Raw genomic sequence first — 17,203 nt, 5'->3', positions numbered from 1 at the left:
ATCGGGGGAGAAAAACAAGATGCATGTCACCTCACAAATCCAATTAGCTTGAACCAGCCAGCATCAGCAACAATCCATTTGTCCCCTTTAATATGCCAAAGAATATGAAATATTGTTTCTGCTATAAGCACAAGTACTGAAAAGATGACAGTACAGCAAGCTATAGTATACACTCTCCAAGAATTGAATCCTGCCAAAATGAAATAGCATATCATGAAAAAAAACTAATTGGCAGAAACCAAAGAGATTTATTCCAAAATAATCTAGTAGCTAATCTGAACCATCACATTAAAACTAAATATTCTGCTTGTCAGCTTATTGGAAGAAACCAAAAAGAATTATTCCAAAACAATCTAGTAGCTAATCTGAATCATTCACATTGAGACTAAATGTTCCACTTCCTCGCTTAGATTTCTGGAAAAACAATATGACAGCAATAAAAATCAAAAAGATCAGAGATTCAGAATTAGAAAAACTTAAAAGAGAAACATAAATATAATAATAATTACATCATGAAACAATGGCTGGCAAATCAGGTCAAAATTTGCTGAGATTAAATTAAATTAGATTTTCCATCTAGAAACTTACATTTTTTAGCGAATTTCAAAGCAAAGCATAATAAATTAGAAGTTCCGAACTTCCAATATCTTCCAAGAATATAATTGTGAATTAGAGTATTTGTATGTACTTATTAGACTTCCCTATATAAAAAACCATGTTGGGGTGAAGAGAAAAATTTTATTACATGCAAACTTTTAAGGCAATGAAGATATAGCGATATAAATGGAAAAGTTGTGGAAGAACCAAGCGATGGTTGTTCCCAAATGAAAATATGGGTCTGCAAGAAGTGTTGACTTGCAAGTAGAAGAAGGCCAAAGTTGTCTACGATACTCCTGCAGTGCAGGACTCTTGAGCAATTGGTGTTGAGGTGGGAAGCTTCACAAGGCACTAGATAGTATCACTAATTTATATAAGTGAGGAGATAACGTGCAAGAGGAGCTAGTGTCACAAATGAGATGTCAAAGAGATAATGTGCAACTGGAGATAGTATAACTAATTTATATAAGTTATATCGTTCTCAAAGAAGTATCCAAAAGAACCCAATGAGATGAACACCAACCAGATGGAGGAAAACGGGAGGAGTAAGAAACTTTACCTCTTTGCCTATTAACCTTTAATTGAACTAGAGGATTTGATTTTCAAGGAGTAGTGTGATGCCAACTTGGAAGAGCCCTTTGATAACACTCTAGATGAACCATTTGACGATAAGAACTTAGATGATCCTCCTATTGACTTGACCCTTTCGAAGAATGATAGACTGCATCTATCTGACTAAAAATATAATTCATTCTGCTACCCTCACATGCATTCACTGATTGCAGGATACCAATTTAATGATTAACAAATCAATTAAGACTTATACTATCATGTGTCCATTTGTGGTTATTCATGACTTTAAATCTTGTTAGCCTAATGAGTTAGTTTCCTTATCTACTAATGTTTTTATCAAGTGAGTACTGATTATTATAAAATTCTTAGTGATATGGTAGATTATGATCTTGCATTCATAAATTTAAATCGTCTCATAATTACTTCTCCAAAAACATTCATTTCTTTATTTCTTATTGTGAGGAAAATTAATACTCATGCTTATTTAATTTATCATATTCTTTAACCAAAAGTTAAAATTTTAAATTAGAGAATATGCAAATTACTAGCAATATTTAATTCCATATTAACTTTCTCAAAGGTGCTTCCAAACGAAGACCATAGTGGAGCTACAAAGAGCATTCCTTCTTTATAATTAGCCATTAGAAGAGGCGGCTCAAAAGCAAAAAAGGTGTCAATGAAGCCAATGCTTAGTCCCTCAAGAATGGGAAAAATAAATAAAACTATTCTTTACTAATTTGAAAGAGTGTTCAAAGAAGAAGATAATAAACTAATGTGATTTCTCAAGAAATAAAGCGAAGATAGAGATAAACTGGTTTCTCTTTTTTTAGGAAATAATGCTTGACAAAATTGATGAAACAATTGCTCCTACCCTTGGAGTCAAGTTCACTTTAGCAGAAGAATAATTCAGATAAAAATTTAGGGTTTAAATTATCTTTAAATTATAAAAGTTATCAACAAGTGTTCAAATTATTTTATGAATTTCAAAAAGCTGACAAGGTCATTATTGTAAACTTTAGAAAATTTAAACTGGTCTTAGGAGACTTCGAACAGTTCGTGTAAAGTGATTCTTCAATTTTAAAAAAATTCTGCTTTCCTTAAAGTCTATGATTACCTCCTTTCTGAGATCATCTCCAGTGTTGTATCAGGTGTTCTACCAATAAAACAAGGATAGAATATAGAAAAGAAAATTGGGGAAGTACTAAAAGTCTAATGTCCTTTCTTAGCACCAAATCTCCTTAGTGATATTCACTCATATCATGTGTGAGCCTGAAATCATAATCAGGAGAGTCAATGAAGAAATGATATGGGACCTCTCCATTGAACTTCAACTCAGCAAGGTTCTGTGCTAACCTCAAATAGGGTAGAGAAAGTTCCCTTATAGGAACTTAGCATCAGCCAATTTGCAAAATCCTAGGCATTCAACCTCTATCCTTTTACAATGAACAAGGTTTAATACCTGCCTTAAATAGGGTAGAGCAAGTTAACTTGTAGGAACTTAGCATCAGACCATTTTTGCACATGCCGTCATTATCTGGCCCATTGTGTTACATGCATATTAGTGTACCATATGACATTAAAATTAGGATCAAGAAAAAGATAAATTACAAGCAAACATATTAGGTAACACCTTCAGCACACTAGCCCTGAAGAAAAAGATAAGTTCTCAACCCAAATCAATAGTTTGGACTTATTGCCTAAGTTCATCTGAATTAGGTAAAAGGTGCAAGGGCCGTATGAGGTGGTTATTTAGATGGAGCGAATACAATGGATATGTCATTTTTTTCCCTTGGCTTTGCTCATCTCACATAAACCTTATTTCCCCGTATTTATATTTAGCGGTGGAGTTCTTTTTCCTTGTATCTGTGTGTCTCCACTTCCATCTAGTTAAACCAAATTAACCAGAACCACATCAAGCAAAGCATTTTGATGGAAAAAGCTGGCTAAAAGCTTGAATCTATAACTTTAAGACATGCAAGCATATCCATGTTTACTTTAAGAGAAAAAAAAGGTTGACAACAATAAAAGAACTGCTTTATCATTTGGCTAAGAATTTTTTTAGCAAAGATCATCATCAACTTATAAAGAAGGTATTTTGAGTTCCTTAAAATGAAATAACAACTAATTTCCCAACATTCTAAGGAATTGGAAAATTGGATCCTAATGAGCTCCACCAGAACAAGAATCCAAAGTATGCAAATAATTCATGTAAGGGAAAAATCTTACCTACTCTTGGAGTAGTAAATTGAATGGCAAAAAACAAGAGCATATTGACCAGAGAAATCAAATTCCAACCAACCAAAGAAGCTGCAAAATAATAGGAAAGTTTATTCACAGAGGAAATGATAGGCATATTCCAGTTTATTATGAATTTTCCATTAAAATAAAAAAGAACATGTGAGCAATTTCAGCACATATGTGCCACAAAAGAAATATGACAACAAGCATGGTAAGAACATTTTAGTTATTCCACCAAAGAAAATTAAAATTCCAGATTTATAGCCCAGGTATACGTAGATGACATAGCATTTGGGTCAACCAACTTAAAATTTTTAAAAGAATTCTTAACTTTAATGGAAAACGAATTTGAAATGAGCCTAGTTAGAGAGTCAAACTATTTTTTAGGACTACAAATTAAACAAATTAAAGAAGGAAATTATGTTCACCAAGCCAAATATACAAAAGAACTAACTAGGAAATTTGGTATGGAAAGCTCTAAAGAACTAAAAACACCTATGGCAAGTACCATAAACCTAGACAATGACTCAAATAGTAATTCAGTTGACTTAAAACACTATAGAAGTATAATAGGAAGCTTACTATACTTAACTGCAAGCACAAGCAGACCCGACATATTATTTGCAGTGAGTATGTGTGCTAGATATCAAACTTGCGCTAAAGAATCCCACTTATCAAATGTTAAAAGAATAATTAGATATCTAAAAGGAACGGTAAATGTAAGAATGTGGTACCCAAGAACACCACAATTCGAGTTTGTTGGCTATTCTAATTCAGATTACTTGTTGTAAGTTAGATAGAAAGAGTACAAGTGGAGGATGTCAACTGCTAGGATCATCTTTAGTTAGCTGGTTTAGTAGAAAGCAACATTGTGATTTAGGTCAGTAATTCAAAAAGTTGTAATAACTATTAGACATAGTTCAAGAAAACAAGTAAACCATAATTTGTGGGCAAAAACAACTTTCCGGGCAATAAACAGCAACAGTTGCAATGCCTTCCAAGTATCTCTAATAAAGAGAACTGGATTGAGAAGAGAAATAGACTCCTTAAAGCAAATGGGACGAATGCAGAGGAATATACTGTTGAATTAAACAATTTGTCAATGAGACCAATTGTTTAATCCAATACAGCCACTAGGGATGAGATGAGGGTGAGCGCGTTTAATCTAGAAGATGCTTAACTGTGAGCGAGTATAGCACTACAGATCTAGAAGGCCTGAAGGGGAAAAAAAACTATATTCCAGAAGTGTATGGTGGAATAACATTGAGACCAAGCCACCGAGGTAAATGAGAAAACTAGATGCCAGCAAGTTGAAAGTGGTAGAGGGTGAAAAGGCAAAAACATAGTAAATAATTGACAGAAACAACACAATCTCCACAGGGCCACTAGGGATGAGACGAGGGCGAGTGTGTTCGACCTAGAAGATGCCTAACTTGAGTGAGTATAGTACCACGGATCTAGAAGGCATTTATCAAGGAGAAATGCTTCACGGATCTGAACAGAAAAAAAAACTATATTCCAGCAGTGTGTGATGGAATAACATTGAGACCAATCCACTAAGTCAAATGAGAATACTAGATACCAGCAAGTTGCGAGTAGTATAGAGGGTGAAAAGACAAAACCATAGTAACCAATTGAGCAAGACAATACAATCTACACTAATTAGTGATGATAAGTCAAACTGAGTGTGACAAATTTAGTGATCAGTACAGTATTGCATATAACATTATCTGGCCCGTTGTGTTACATGCATATTAGTGTACATATGACATTAAAATTAGGCTCAATAAAAAAGATGAATTACAAGCAAACATATTGGATAATACCGTCGGCACACTAGCCCTGAAGAAAAAGATAAGTTACCAACCCAAATCAGATTCAATAGTTTGGATTAAATGTGATGATTAATAGTTTGGCACACTATTACTGGATAAATTGTGATGAATAATTATTAGTTAGTCATTTAATTTTAAGAATAATATGCTATATTTTTATGAAAAGGGGTTAAAATGATGTTTTAAGGATTAACGTGCAGGTATAATCTTGGATTGGATAGAAGCAAGGGATGGAATGGTATTTTAAATATGATATTATATCCCCAGTCCATAGACACTTTTTTTATTTTGCTTTACCTTCATATGTTGAATCTAGGATGGCAATCTCTACATACACTCATTTAGATACGAAATATGGGCTTTTCATGTATATTTTATAATGCATTAATTAACTTTAATGGAATAAAAATATGGTTAACTTAGGTTAATCCTAATGTTGTAATGAATTATGGAAGGATGATAACTGGAGCATAACGTGATAGAACTTAAAGTGAAATATAAAATGAACCAAATGATGATTGAAACACAAGAGATTTATCAAGAGAATTAGAGTGGAAATGGTGAAAAATTAATAGCCAGGCCATATGATCTTATTAGGACTTCGGTCACTTTCGTTGGGGGGCTTCAACTCATTGTTGTATTTTTTTTTTTTTATTACAGCTTCAGTCCTCATTCTTGAGTTGAGAATTAGGCCCATTAGTGTGCTGGCTAAGGGCTTCAACCCATGTATGGTTAATGAATATGGCTATTGGACGTCACTCTAAATAAGAGGTGAATTGGAAATTAAGATTATTAAAAATGATGATAACTCTAAGATCGATAAATTGAGATTTAATAAAAATTACAAAAAAAGTAACAATTAAAGAGGTAACATTGGAGATAAAAATTAACAAGTTTTTATTTCTTGAACTTTCTAAGAGATATAATTCATGCACATCCATTTCGAACCCCATATGCACATTTGGGCTCACTCTGTTATGTGAGATATGATGGATATGAATGTCTGACATATACTATTAGGGATACGGTGGTTGTATGATAGAGACATCTTCCAAAATGAAAAACTTAATCCTTCAAAATGGACAAGAAAAATCTTGCATCCTCTCAAGAAGAGGCATCTATTTTCCTTACTAGTTCCACAGTTGAGAAATTTGACAAGAAAAAAAAAATGCAAAGAAGTAGTAATTGCCCATGCCATGACAGACCACGTTGTTGATAGTGGAAGAGCAACTGAAGTTTTTTTTTTTTTTTTTAAGGAATTGGTGCTGTTACAACTTCATGACAGGTGATTTGCACATGCTCTTGATGTGAATGACAGATATGTTCAAGAGACTAAAATAAAGTTGAAGAAGGTGGGTCCTGAGATATATGGCAAGATGAACAAAACTAATCTAATCCTTAGGGGTATGGTTCAGCAACATTCTTGAATAAATTTTTCCAATTCAGTTAGCACTGCTCTTGTAGAAGCACAGACTGAAATTTGCCTAAACCTCACTTTTCTTAACATGTGTAAGAATATGTGGTTTACCATTTTGGTCATTGAATAAGGAATTATGTCACACGCAAGAGCAGATTCTGAAAGTTAACTCAATGGACTTGAAAAGAACAAAATTAGAAATCTATGGGAGAATTCATTTCCCTTGACGAAAATAACTAGAAATTGATTTTATTGAAAATCACTTTTTTATTGAAAATGAGAAGAAAAAAAATCCCCATTTTAATTCTCAACCAAATTGTACGCATTTAACCTACGTAAAGACACACATGAAACCTACTCCACCAGTCTCTATTTAATAAACCAAATCAAATATAGACTTCAACCAGTCACCAGATAAAGAAAAAGGAAAGAATCATGAAGGCAGATAGCTGCGCTATCAAACGAGGAGAGAAGGGTTCGTTGACCGACCTGCCAGAAGCAGTAGAGGCAGCAGGAAACTACCAAGAAATCCCGTCATCGGTCCTGTCCGGGTACGAGCTGACAGATCATCAATCCAGGGAGGCATAAACCCTATCTCGAATTCCCCCTCTGCCGCCGCCGCGATACATCGGCGACTTCCGGCGAACGCAATCGCGCATGGGGATCAGGAGAAAGCGGGGATGAGGACGAACCACGGATACGCCGATTAGAATGTGCTCGTCACGGGACGGATCGGGCTATTGCAGCCAGATTTGGGCTTCGGGCTCGGGCGGCACGAAACGGGATTCCCCGTTCGCGGTCGGACGAGGCACTGCGCTTCCCAAATTAGACTCCGCAGGGAACGTTGCTCCGTCAGAAAAGAAATAATTGCAAGCTTTTCACACTCGATTACGGATCACCCATCGGCACACCCGGGAATGACAATCCTCTACCATCCAATTCCTAGACGGGTTTCGGTCGAGCGACTTGTAATTCCAGTACGAATACTAATCTCTCGAAAAAGACTGTAACGGTCGGGGAAAGGCAACATTCTTGATGCGGCCGTCCATTGCGCTAGACTGGAAGGTGAGATCCCGGGAAGGGGAGCGTGGGACCCACTAAGGACAACTGTTGCTAAAATTTTTGTGGGGACTTGAAATATGCGGACGCGTACATATTTTACTTCTGCCTGGTAAAATTGTTACCTACCGTCAGCAACTATCTCCTATTTATCATATACTAATAAAAAAGATGAAAATTATTTTGAAAAGAAAACTCCAAGAGTGATTTACTTCCGAAGACACGGAGTGCAGATTACACTTTACAGTTCAAAAGATAGATTATTATATTCATTGATTAATTTAGATAAATACTACTTATTAAGTAAATGAGATATATTCAAATTAATCAATCAACTTATGTGATCCCACCTACCGGAGACAGATTAACAGAGATGTTGGACCCAACGTTCTTAGATTAATCATCTATTAAATTCATCTATTAATTTATTAAAATTAAAATTCAAACCTTACCAACCTAAAAAACTGATAAAACACTTGAACCATTGCCTCAGTCTAATAAGACATTCTTAACGTCTATATGAAAGTATTCCTTTTTTATTTTTTTATTTAGATATCTAAATCCTAACTAATTCTAAAAATGATTGATCCGACCGTAAAAAAAAAGTAACCACATAAGAATTTTTTTTACTGACCATCAAAATAAATCAAAAAAATACTAAACTCATTCAAATGATCAACATCTTAAATTTGTCATCCCAGAGAAAAATATCTATAGTAAAATTTTCCATCAACCAACAAAGTAAATCAAGTCTATCCAAACAGCTAACATTCTTATATTTATCGTCCCATTAAAATTCAAACCTAAAGATGTCTGATTAAGAGTCTAACTGTTTTACGGTAATCCTGATGGCATATGAAAATTTTCCTAATGCATAGACTGAAAGAGTAAACACCAAGGAAAAGATGGCCTACAAGATCAAATTGTTCCTTCACTTGTGTTTCCTATCAATGATAGAAACTCATCCCAGCATATTACAATCACAGTAGAGTTTCAAGAATCTCAGCCAGCCAACACTACCTGTAAGAAACACAATTAATAGCCAAATGAAGGTAATTTCTTTCTCCTCCCTTTTTTTCAGTTTTTTTTTTTTTTTTGTGTTTGTTTGCGTCTGCTTGTGATTGCAGATTCTAGGCTTCTTGAGCTGCGTTAGCAGTTTCTTCCTTGGTGAGCAATTCTTGAACAGCCACCAGATCAGGAAGCACAATTGCACCAGATTGTCTCCAACTTTCGGCGTCTGATGTCTTAAATCTATCCAATAGTATACTGCGCATACCGACGCTTCTGGCAGGGATGTAATCCTTGCGCATACTGTCCCCAATGTGCAGTGCTTCGTCTGGGGCAATGTTTCCTGCCATCTCAAGTGCAATCTCGTAGATCCTTGGATCTGGTTTCTCAACACCCACTATGCCTGAGAATACACCAAAGTCCCACTCTGACCTCTGGAAATGCAACTTTGTTAATCTAACGACATCATGCACCCTCATTTGGAGATCATAACATGTGGACTATAAAGGGTGAACAAGGAGACAATCTAATACCTGATTGAGTCCTAAGGCAGGAAGAATTACATCTTGATATCGATACTCTGCATTGCTGACAATCCCAACTTTGAGGCCCTTACGACGTACCCATCTAAGGAAGGGTTGAGAATCAGGAAATACAGAATAGGGTGCAGAAGATCCAAACGTTGAATATATGCGCTTGAACACTTTTTCAAATGTCTCATTGTCATATTCGTAGCCTGCCTGCAACAACCAAGAAAGGTAAATGGAAAACTTCTAAGTATCAAAATAAACACATGAAACAAGCTATTTTGACATGTGAGCACACATTTATTGAATATAATCACATTAATCATTTGAGAATACTGTCAATCTTTGACAATTAACAGTCTAGTACCATTTAGCAAACCGACAACAAATCTTATAAGGGTGAATTAGCATACCATAGATTCTAAAGAGTGAAAAGCCGCAACAAGGTCTAACAGAGGGAAAAATAAAATAACCATTTAGTGAAATGGCAAATTTTTAAGAAAAGTTCTTTACCTGCCTGGATATTGCATTCACTTGTGTGTATATCCCAAATACTAACTTTATCTAGTGACGTCATGACAAAAGCTAACAGAAAAACTATAATAAATACCGAGGAATATATTTAAAAAGTTTGTTTCAACGTAGACTATGTTCTGCTTACCCTGATAAATGAATCTTTAACACATGATCTCCACCAATCAATATTCGACATTTTAGCTGCGTGCCCAAAACATGGATACTCTTTTGCCATGTCTGTATATGCAGACTTGAAGCCTTCGTGCATGCGCTTGTAATCAGGACAAGCCAACCCTACTGCTTTAGCTGCCATGCAGTAGTAATCCCCAAGTTCTCCCTTGTAAGCTATTAGAGTGCCAGTAACATCTACAGTTATACAGCGCAGCTTGGACAACATCGACATTACGGTGGTAGTTGAGTCTTCCTTCAAATGTACACCTGACTTCTGTTAGCTCAAGTGATGTTACAGCAATAAAAAATTGATCAACTGGCAGTCAAACAGCTTGAAACAATGTAATTCATCCTATGCAAAAATGTTCCACATGTGAAATTTATTACAAGTATGATTATACAACTTAACAGTTGAAATCTCAGAATTGCAAACTTTTAGTTGCAAAAATGTAAACCAAAAGGAATTAGTGCTTTCAAGGAGATTCAATGATACAAAAATGTTGCTGAACTTCAAAGTTAAACATAACCAAAGTCACCAATTGAAATCACAAAATAGAACTATAGAGATCATTAAAGAAAAACTGACAGAAATTATTAACTCGTCTAGTTCACCAGAACAAAGATTAAAATTTATTCTCCGATAAGGAAGAGTTTTTCTGAGAATTACATTTGCTTCAGTTGATTGGTGTCTTTTCCAGAACTTGTTTGGGGATGAGAAACCCTATGGCACCATTAATAGAATAACACAAGATATGACAAAAAGAAATGAAGGAGAAAAAAATTGGGCATCAGGATATTTTGTCCATCTCTTATTTTGCTGTAGCATTTGAAAAAGTATGACTAGAATAAAAAATGATTAATCAAGGACATGAAAGAATTTAGCAACCTTAAATTAGTGATGCGTGGAATCATGACATATAAATTAGTGAATCCCTAAAGTGAAATTGTTTTCAAATTCCATTCTAGCTACCATTTTTTATTTTTCAAGTCTTGACAATGAGGTATTCCTACACCACATTGGATGTGAGACGATTCCCATTCAGGATGGAAGTGATAAGGCTAAACCATTCCCAAAAGTGACATTCGCGACAATGTTATTAAAAGTATTCAAGCCCCAGATGCTTTGACAGAAAGTCGTTCTGATCTAGCAACTAATTTTGCTGTGCTAGAAAAGCAGAAAGATAAGATTAACTTTAATCCAGATCAGAGTATTCAAACAGAATTATTTCCATTTAATCCTGATTCTTCTCGTTAATCCAATAAACCGGGCCATAACCAACCCTATTAAATCTTGTCAAGGGAAAAGAGATGTCATATGACCACATAAGAGAAATAACAACAGATGAACCAACCTTCGTAATAAGCCAAAACAATAGAATCACACAAGCACTTGATGACTCCTACGCAGAAGAACTATGATCCGGAAGTTCCTCAGCAGCAATATAGATGAACAACATCAATTCATTTATATGATTTCCAATGATACAATAACATCAAAACAATTTTTTATTTCAAGGGAAAAATAGCTAAAATGCAAACTAGTCAACACAAATTTCAAACTTTATCCTCTTCGAGCTAGGCTTATGAAATCATTTCTAAGAACAAACTAGACAAATTCAAGATTGTTCTTTCAACCAGACAGAAACTTTGTAGAAGTAGAGGAAATCAACAGAAAGATCAGATCTTAAACCCAAACGCAACAACCGGAACAACGAATATCTAAAAGGGATCTATCTACTTGTTCATCTCACAGAAGTTCAAAGACTACATAGAAACACATCAAGCATCAAGGGAAAGCAAAGCAGCGGCAAGATCTGATTTCTCCATACAAAAGAAATCACGAGAACGAACAAAAACATACGCAGATCCTCGGATGGAAAAGGGACTAACCGAGTCAGGAGGAGAAGACAAGAACGCGAGACTTTTGGTAATCGAAGAAGAAACAAAAAAAAAAAAAAAAAAAGGCAAAGAGAGGTCCGCAGGAAATCCAGTAGCAGGAAGCGAGTATTAATCGCGGAGCTTACCGCCGATCTCGAGCTCGAGGTTTTGCGAAAGATCAACGATTTCGTCGAAACCGAAGTGGTTTTGTCGGCATCGGAAGAAACCAGCGGAGCTCAGACGCTGGTTTTGGGCTCCGTTCTACTCCCTCTCCTTTGGGCGGTTCTGATTCGAGCAAAAAACAAGTACGTTGTAAAAACATTTTTAGAAAATGAAAGTGAATAGATGGAAGTCCATCAAATTAGAAATGTATAGATCAAATTTGATTATCTCCCCCTACTATGGGTGTAATCGAGCATAGTCGAGTCGAATTCTTGAATATTTGAGTTTGACTTGTTTATAATCGAGTCGAGCTCGAGCTTTATTTAACGAATATATCCATGGCTTACGAACTTATTCGAACTTTTATCGAACCTAAACGAGTTTAATAAATATAAATTATAAATTTAAATATTCATTAAAAACTAAATTATATATTTTAAAAAATATATAAAATATTCTTGTTAAAATTTATAATTTTATTCTAATAAATAAATTTAATATATTTGTCTATGTTTTTCATAAGTATAGTGTAAACTCTATAAATTCAATATCAAAATTATTATTTTTTTATTTAAAAGTTGATTTATGAGCTTAACGAACATGTTCACGAGCCAAATATTGTGAAGCTTGAGCTTAGTTTGTTTATCTTAACGAGCCTCATTAAACAAGCTCAAACGAGCTTTTATCGAATCGAGCTTCGAATAGCTCACGAGCGACTTGACTCATTTACATCTCTACCCCCTATTACCCAACTATAGCTTCTTGATTTAACTCCCATCTTTTTGCTACAATTTGATTATGATTCACCAATTTTCTTATCCAAAATATATAATTTAGGATTTAAAAAATATTTTCTTAAATTTAGATACTTATTTTTCATTATATAATATATTAACTTCCTTATTTTTTTCCTCACCTCTATGGCATTTAGAGCATTCACATCAAATTTTTTTATTACTATATCTAAAATTTAGGATAAATGACTTACTTTATTAAATTTAGATAATTATTTTTTACTATACATTACATCAAATACCCTAAAATTTTCATCATTCTTAATTTTTTTATTATTTTCTTCTCTTTCTTCTATTTTTTATTATTATATTTATGAAATGAGTAGAAGGAGGGACATTGAAAAGATTGAGTAGAAGGAGAAAGATTAAAAAAAAAAAAATTATGGTAGAAGTTTCATTCTCTAAATTTAGATAATCACTATTTATCAAATCTAATTTTAGGGAATGGATATGATAACTGACGCAGAGGGTTTTAGTTAACATATCAAAAATTTAGAGTAAAATCTTTGGATAGGGTAGCTGATGTTGATGCTTTATTCCCTAAATTTAGAGAAGTACCGTTCATAGGATTTCAGATCCTCTGTCCCAACAATCATGTGTCCCTGTGTCCCCTCGTCGATCGGACTAGTCGAATCACATCTCAAGCATACAGTGCACATCATGAGGATATCATACTCATCTCGAGAATGTCATGATCGCCCGATCGATAAGGGGGCACATTATTGTTGGGACAGAGAATCTGAACATTCATAGATGTTAAATTTTAAAAATGGATAGAGTAGTTGATGTAAATATTTTTTAACTATCCTATTTAAAATTTTAGTTAAAATTTTTAAATAAGACAACTGATGTGGATTTTTTTAGTTTGTTTTTATCAGTTGTACCTAAGGGTGAGTAATAAGTTAATTCGGTGAATAAATTAATCGATTTAATATTAGCTAACCGAATCGAATCAAAGTTTTACTAAAATCAAATTAACTGAATCTAATTAAAAAGTGATTATTTTAGTTAACACCGAATTAACCAAATTTATTTAAATAATAATAAAAAAATGTATACAAAATTAATAGCAAAATAACTAAATTTATTTAAAAAATAAAATAAAATATACAAAATTAATAGCAAATTAAGTAAATTTGTTTAAAAATAATAATAATAATTTATACAAAATTAATACTAAATTAACTGAATTAATTAATGTCCATTCCTAGTTGTACCCAAATTTTATAATATATATACACACATGAAAGTTTAAATTCAAGTGAACCTTGGCAAATAACGGAGATCGAGCAGTCGAGCAGATGTCTAAGGTCATCTAAGTATTTGAAGTGTTGGTTCAAGTGACCGGGATCAAATACACTTGAAGATTGAGTTCTAAAGGGTGTCAAGAAGGGGTGAAACACATTTAAAACGAGAGAAATATTGTATTCGGCATTTTGGTAGAAGCTTTCTACTTAGTAAATAAGAAGGTATTGTCACATGCTTAGGATAAGATTGTTCGACAAAAATCTACCAGCACTTTCCTTGTAATAATGACAATTGAAATCTAGATACATAGTCACACGACTGAACAAAAATAATAACATGAACCCATAAAGCTAGAAACAACTACAACCATGTAAGACAAGAAACTAGACTCCGTATCGGTACAACTTACCTCAACAAATACATAACAGACAAAAGGACATCATAAATCCAAAAATTCATGCACAAGTTATACAATACATGAACTAGTTTGGAAAGACAAAATACAAGTAAGAGTAACAGCAGAAACAAAAAACTATCGATGCGACGTGGAACTGGTAGCTAGTAGGGGTGTCAAAAATGAACCCGACCCGACGACCCAACCCGAGTCGACCCGAAAAAAATCAGGTTCGGGTTGGACATTTTTGGGATTGGGTCAGGTTCGGGTTGGAGGGTTGGAGAGTAAAAAATGTTCGGGTTGGGTCGGATCGGGTTTGGGTTGACCCGGGTTGACTTAAATATAGGGTTTTGTGGGTTTTTTTATGATTAAATCAAATTTTATTTTAAAAATTTAGATGTTTTTATGTATATTTGTATGATAATGATGGAGTATTGAGATAAAAGTGAAGAATTATAGAAAAATAGCCCAAAAAAGTCATTTTGAATCGGATTTTCGGGTTATATGGGTCGAGTTCAGGTTGATCGGGTTGGTCGGGTTCGGGTTAGAGTTTAGGTGTTTTGGGTTGAACTCGGGTTCGGATCGGGTTCAGGTTGAGTTAAAAAAAAACTCAACCCGACCCAACTTGACCCAACCCACCCGAATTGACACCCCTAGTAGCCAGGACCTCTGAGCGACACGACATGTCATCTACCTACTAATCTAGAAATAAAAGGGAAAGCAAGGGGTAGTGAGTATAACATACTCCATAGGTACAAGAAGATAGTACGTGATAATAACATAAAAAGATCAAAGGGGGCAGTCTCAAGAAAAATACTAACTATAAAAGTAAGAGTGTCACTATAATCGTTTGCTAACTAGAAGCATAACAAATAATAATAATACTCCACTAACCTGTTTAACCAGGTGTGATCAATAAATCAAGAGTACATATTCTACCTCTAAACCTGCACAAATATATGCATAACTAGCATACAAAAACATATAACAAGTCCTGACTAGCTCAAACTGCTAACATGAATGGATCTCGTGGGCAGTCAGGATATATATATATATTTGCAGGAGAACGCTCTACCACAGATGGTTCAATGGGCAAACAGGAAAAATAACTAGTCATTGTCACTGGAGAATACTCTACCACGGATGGTCTTGTGAGCAGACAAGATATCTAAGTGTACAAATCAGAAATGGTAAGTAAGTCGTAATAATCACATTCAAGAGTGAATTCAGCTAACTACACTATGGTATGGTCTCAATAGTATATATCAAATATAAAAATGATTGTTGACGACTCTCTCAACTACGAATGAGAGACAATGGTCGACAATGGGTACAACAATGTATTGATAGAAGGATCTAACCTCATTAGCGTTTATGCATAAGCCTAAATAACAAACAAGACTTCATAGGATACTCAATATCATACACTGCAATGTGGTCTTCTACTAATACTCAGGCATAAATAAATGTCAAGTCATTACAAGTGAAAATAGGAAAATACATAAATTAGGAAAACAATAAGTATTTCCTAATAATAATTATTCTCTAATACTAGGAAACAAATAACTATTTACTTATAATAATTATTTCCTAATACGCCCTCTCAAGATGATGTCCCATAAATGACACCAATCTTACTACAAATAACAAACAACCGAGGTCGAGAAAGTAACTTTGTAAGTGCATCAGCCAACTGATCCTCAACAGGAATATGAGTAACTCGTAGTTCGGAGGTCTGCACCAAATCACAAACAAAGTGATAGTCAATAGTCAGATACTTTATCCGAGAGTGAAAAATAGGATTAGCTGAAAGATATGTGGCACCCAAATTATCAGTAAAAAGCACAACAGACGTGGTAACCGGAAGAAGCAGATATGACAAAAGTGACTTAATATATTGGATCTTAGTTGTTGCAGAGGCAATGACATGATATTCAGTCTCAATCGAAGAGCGTGCAACCGTGCGTCGTTTGATAGATTTCTAGGAAACCAGATTAGCACATAAAAAATAATAAATGCACCCGTAGAACATCGATCATCTAGATCTCCTGCCTAGTCTGCATCAGAGAAACCATATAGAGTAAAAAGTGTATCCGCAAGAAGACGAATGCCAAGATCTCTAGTACCATTGAGATACTGCAGTAGACGCTTCACATCACCTTAATGTGTCTTTGAAGGAGCATGCATAAATTGTGAAAGCTTGTTGACAGCAAAGGAAATATCAGGACGAGTCATATGGAGATGTTGTAAGTCACATCAAAAGATGAAGATCCATCATGCAAAGTAAGATGAGAGCCAGCAGCAATAGGAGTGGAGACCAGCTTGGAGTCAAGCATGTTGTGTTTGGAGAGAAGATCAGTGACATACTTTTGCAGAGATAAGAGAAGACCATTTGAGGTTGGGCGAACTTCAATACCGCAGAAGAGGGAAAGAGTCCCAAGATCCTTAATCGTAAATTTTGCATGAAGCATCACTCCCTATAATGATTAGATCATCAACATATACAAGGAAATAGATAACAGTATCATCCCGAGAATAAATAAATAAGGAGATGTCAGCTCGGATGCGATAAAGCCAAGAGAGATCAAGAAAGCGCGAAGCTCCAAATATCAGGTGCACGGAGCCTGCTTCAAGCCATAAAGCGCCTTATGTAAACGACACACATGATCCGGAAACTCAGCACTGCGCATACCCGAAGGTTGTACCATATAAACCTCCTCTGCAAGATGACCATTAAGAAACACATTATTTACATCGAGTTGGTGAAGACACCACCTTTGATTCAC

The 17,203-nt window shown here is 34.7% G+C and overlaps 2 protein-coding genes across 7 annotated transcripts in view; both read right to left on the bottom strand.

The window, feature by feature from the left end:
* LOC121986156 (piezo-type mechanosensitive ion channel homolog) overlaps nt 1-7,515 on the bottom strand; it is a 62,604-nt gene extending 55,089 nt beyond the window's left edge. The window contains exons 1-3 of one of the 2 annotated variants that reach the window (XM_042539983.1): nt 7,150-7,515; nt 3,397-3,477; nt 31-190 (exon numbers count right to left, since the gene is read on the bottom strand). In XM_042539983.1, coding sequence (XP_042395917.1) covers nt 31-190; nt 3,397-3,477; nt 7,150-7,246 — 338 coding nt within the window. In that variant the 5' untranslated portion in view covers nt 7,247-7,515. The remainder of the gene's footprint in view (nt 1-30; nt 191-3,396; nt 3,478-7,149) is intronic. The other variant, XM_042539982.1, reaches the window with a different exon arrangement.
* A 1,110-nt stretch (nt 7,516-8,625) lies between these two features.
* Nucleotides 8,626-12,131, bottom strand: LOC121986155 (haloacid dehalogenase-like hydrolase domain-containing protein 3). 5 transcript variants are annotated; one of them, XM_042539977.1, is made up of 4 exons: nt 11,966-12,131; nt 9,916-10,215; nt 9,261-9,467; nt 8,626-9,161 (listed from the first exon to the last, which is right to left on the bottom strand). In XM_042539977.1, the coding sequence occupies exons 2-4, from the start codon at nt 10,171-10,173 to the stop codon at nt 8,850-8,852; spliced, it is 777 nt and encodes a 258-aa protein (XP_042395911.1). In that variant the 5' UTR covers nt 10,174-10,215; nt 11,966-12,131; the 3' UTR covers nt 8,626-8,849. The 5 variants fall into 5 exon arrangements, with proteins under 5 accessions (XP_042395911.1, XP_042395914.1, XP_042395910.1 ...); XM_042539980.1 differs by having other exon boundaries at nt 9,916-10,190; XM_042539976.1 differs by having other exon boundaries at nt 9,916-10,194; nt 11,966-12,130.
* Nucleotides 12,132-17,203: the final 5,072 nt, after the last annotated feature.

Source organism: Zingiber officinale, chromosome 5B, assembly GCF_018446385.1.
Source record: "Zingiber officinale cultivar Zhangliang chromosome 5B, Zo_v1.1, whole genome shotgun sequence".
Taxonomy (NCBI): Eukaryota; Viridiplantae; Streptophyta; class Magnoliopsida; order Zingiberales; family Zingiberaceae; genus Zingiber; species Zingiber officinale.
This window is presented reverse-complemented; position numbering and strand designations above follow the sequence as displayed.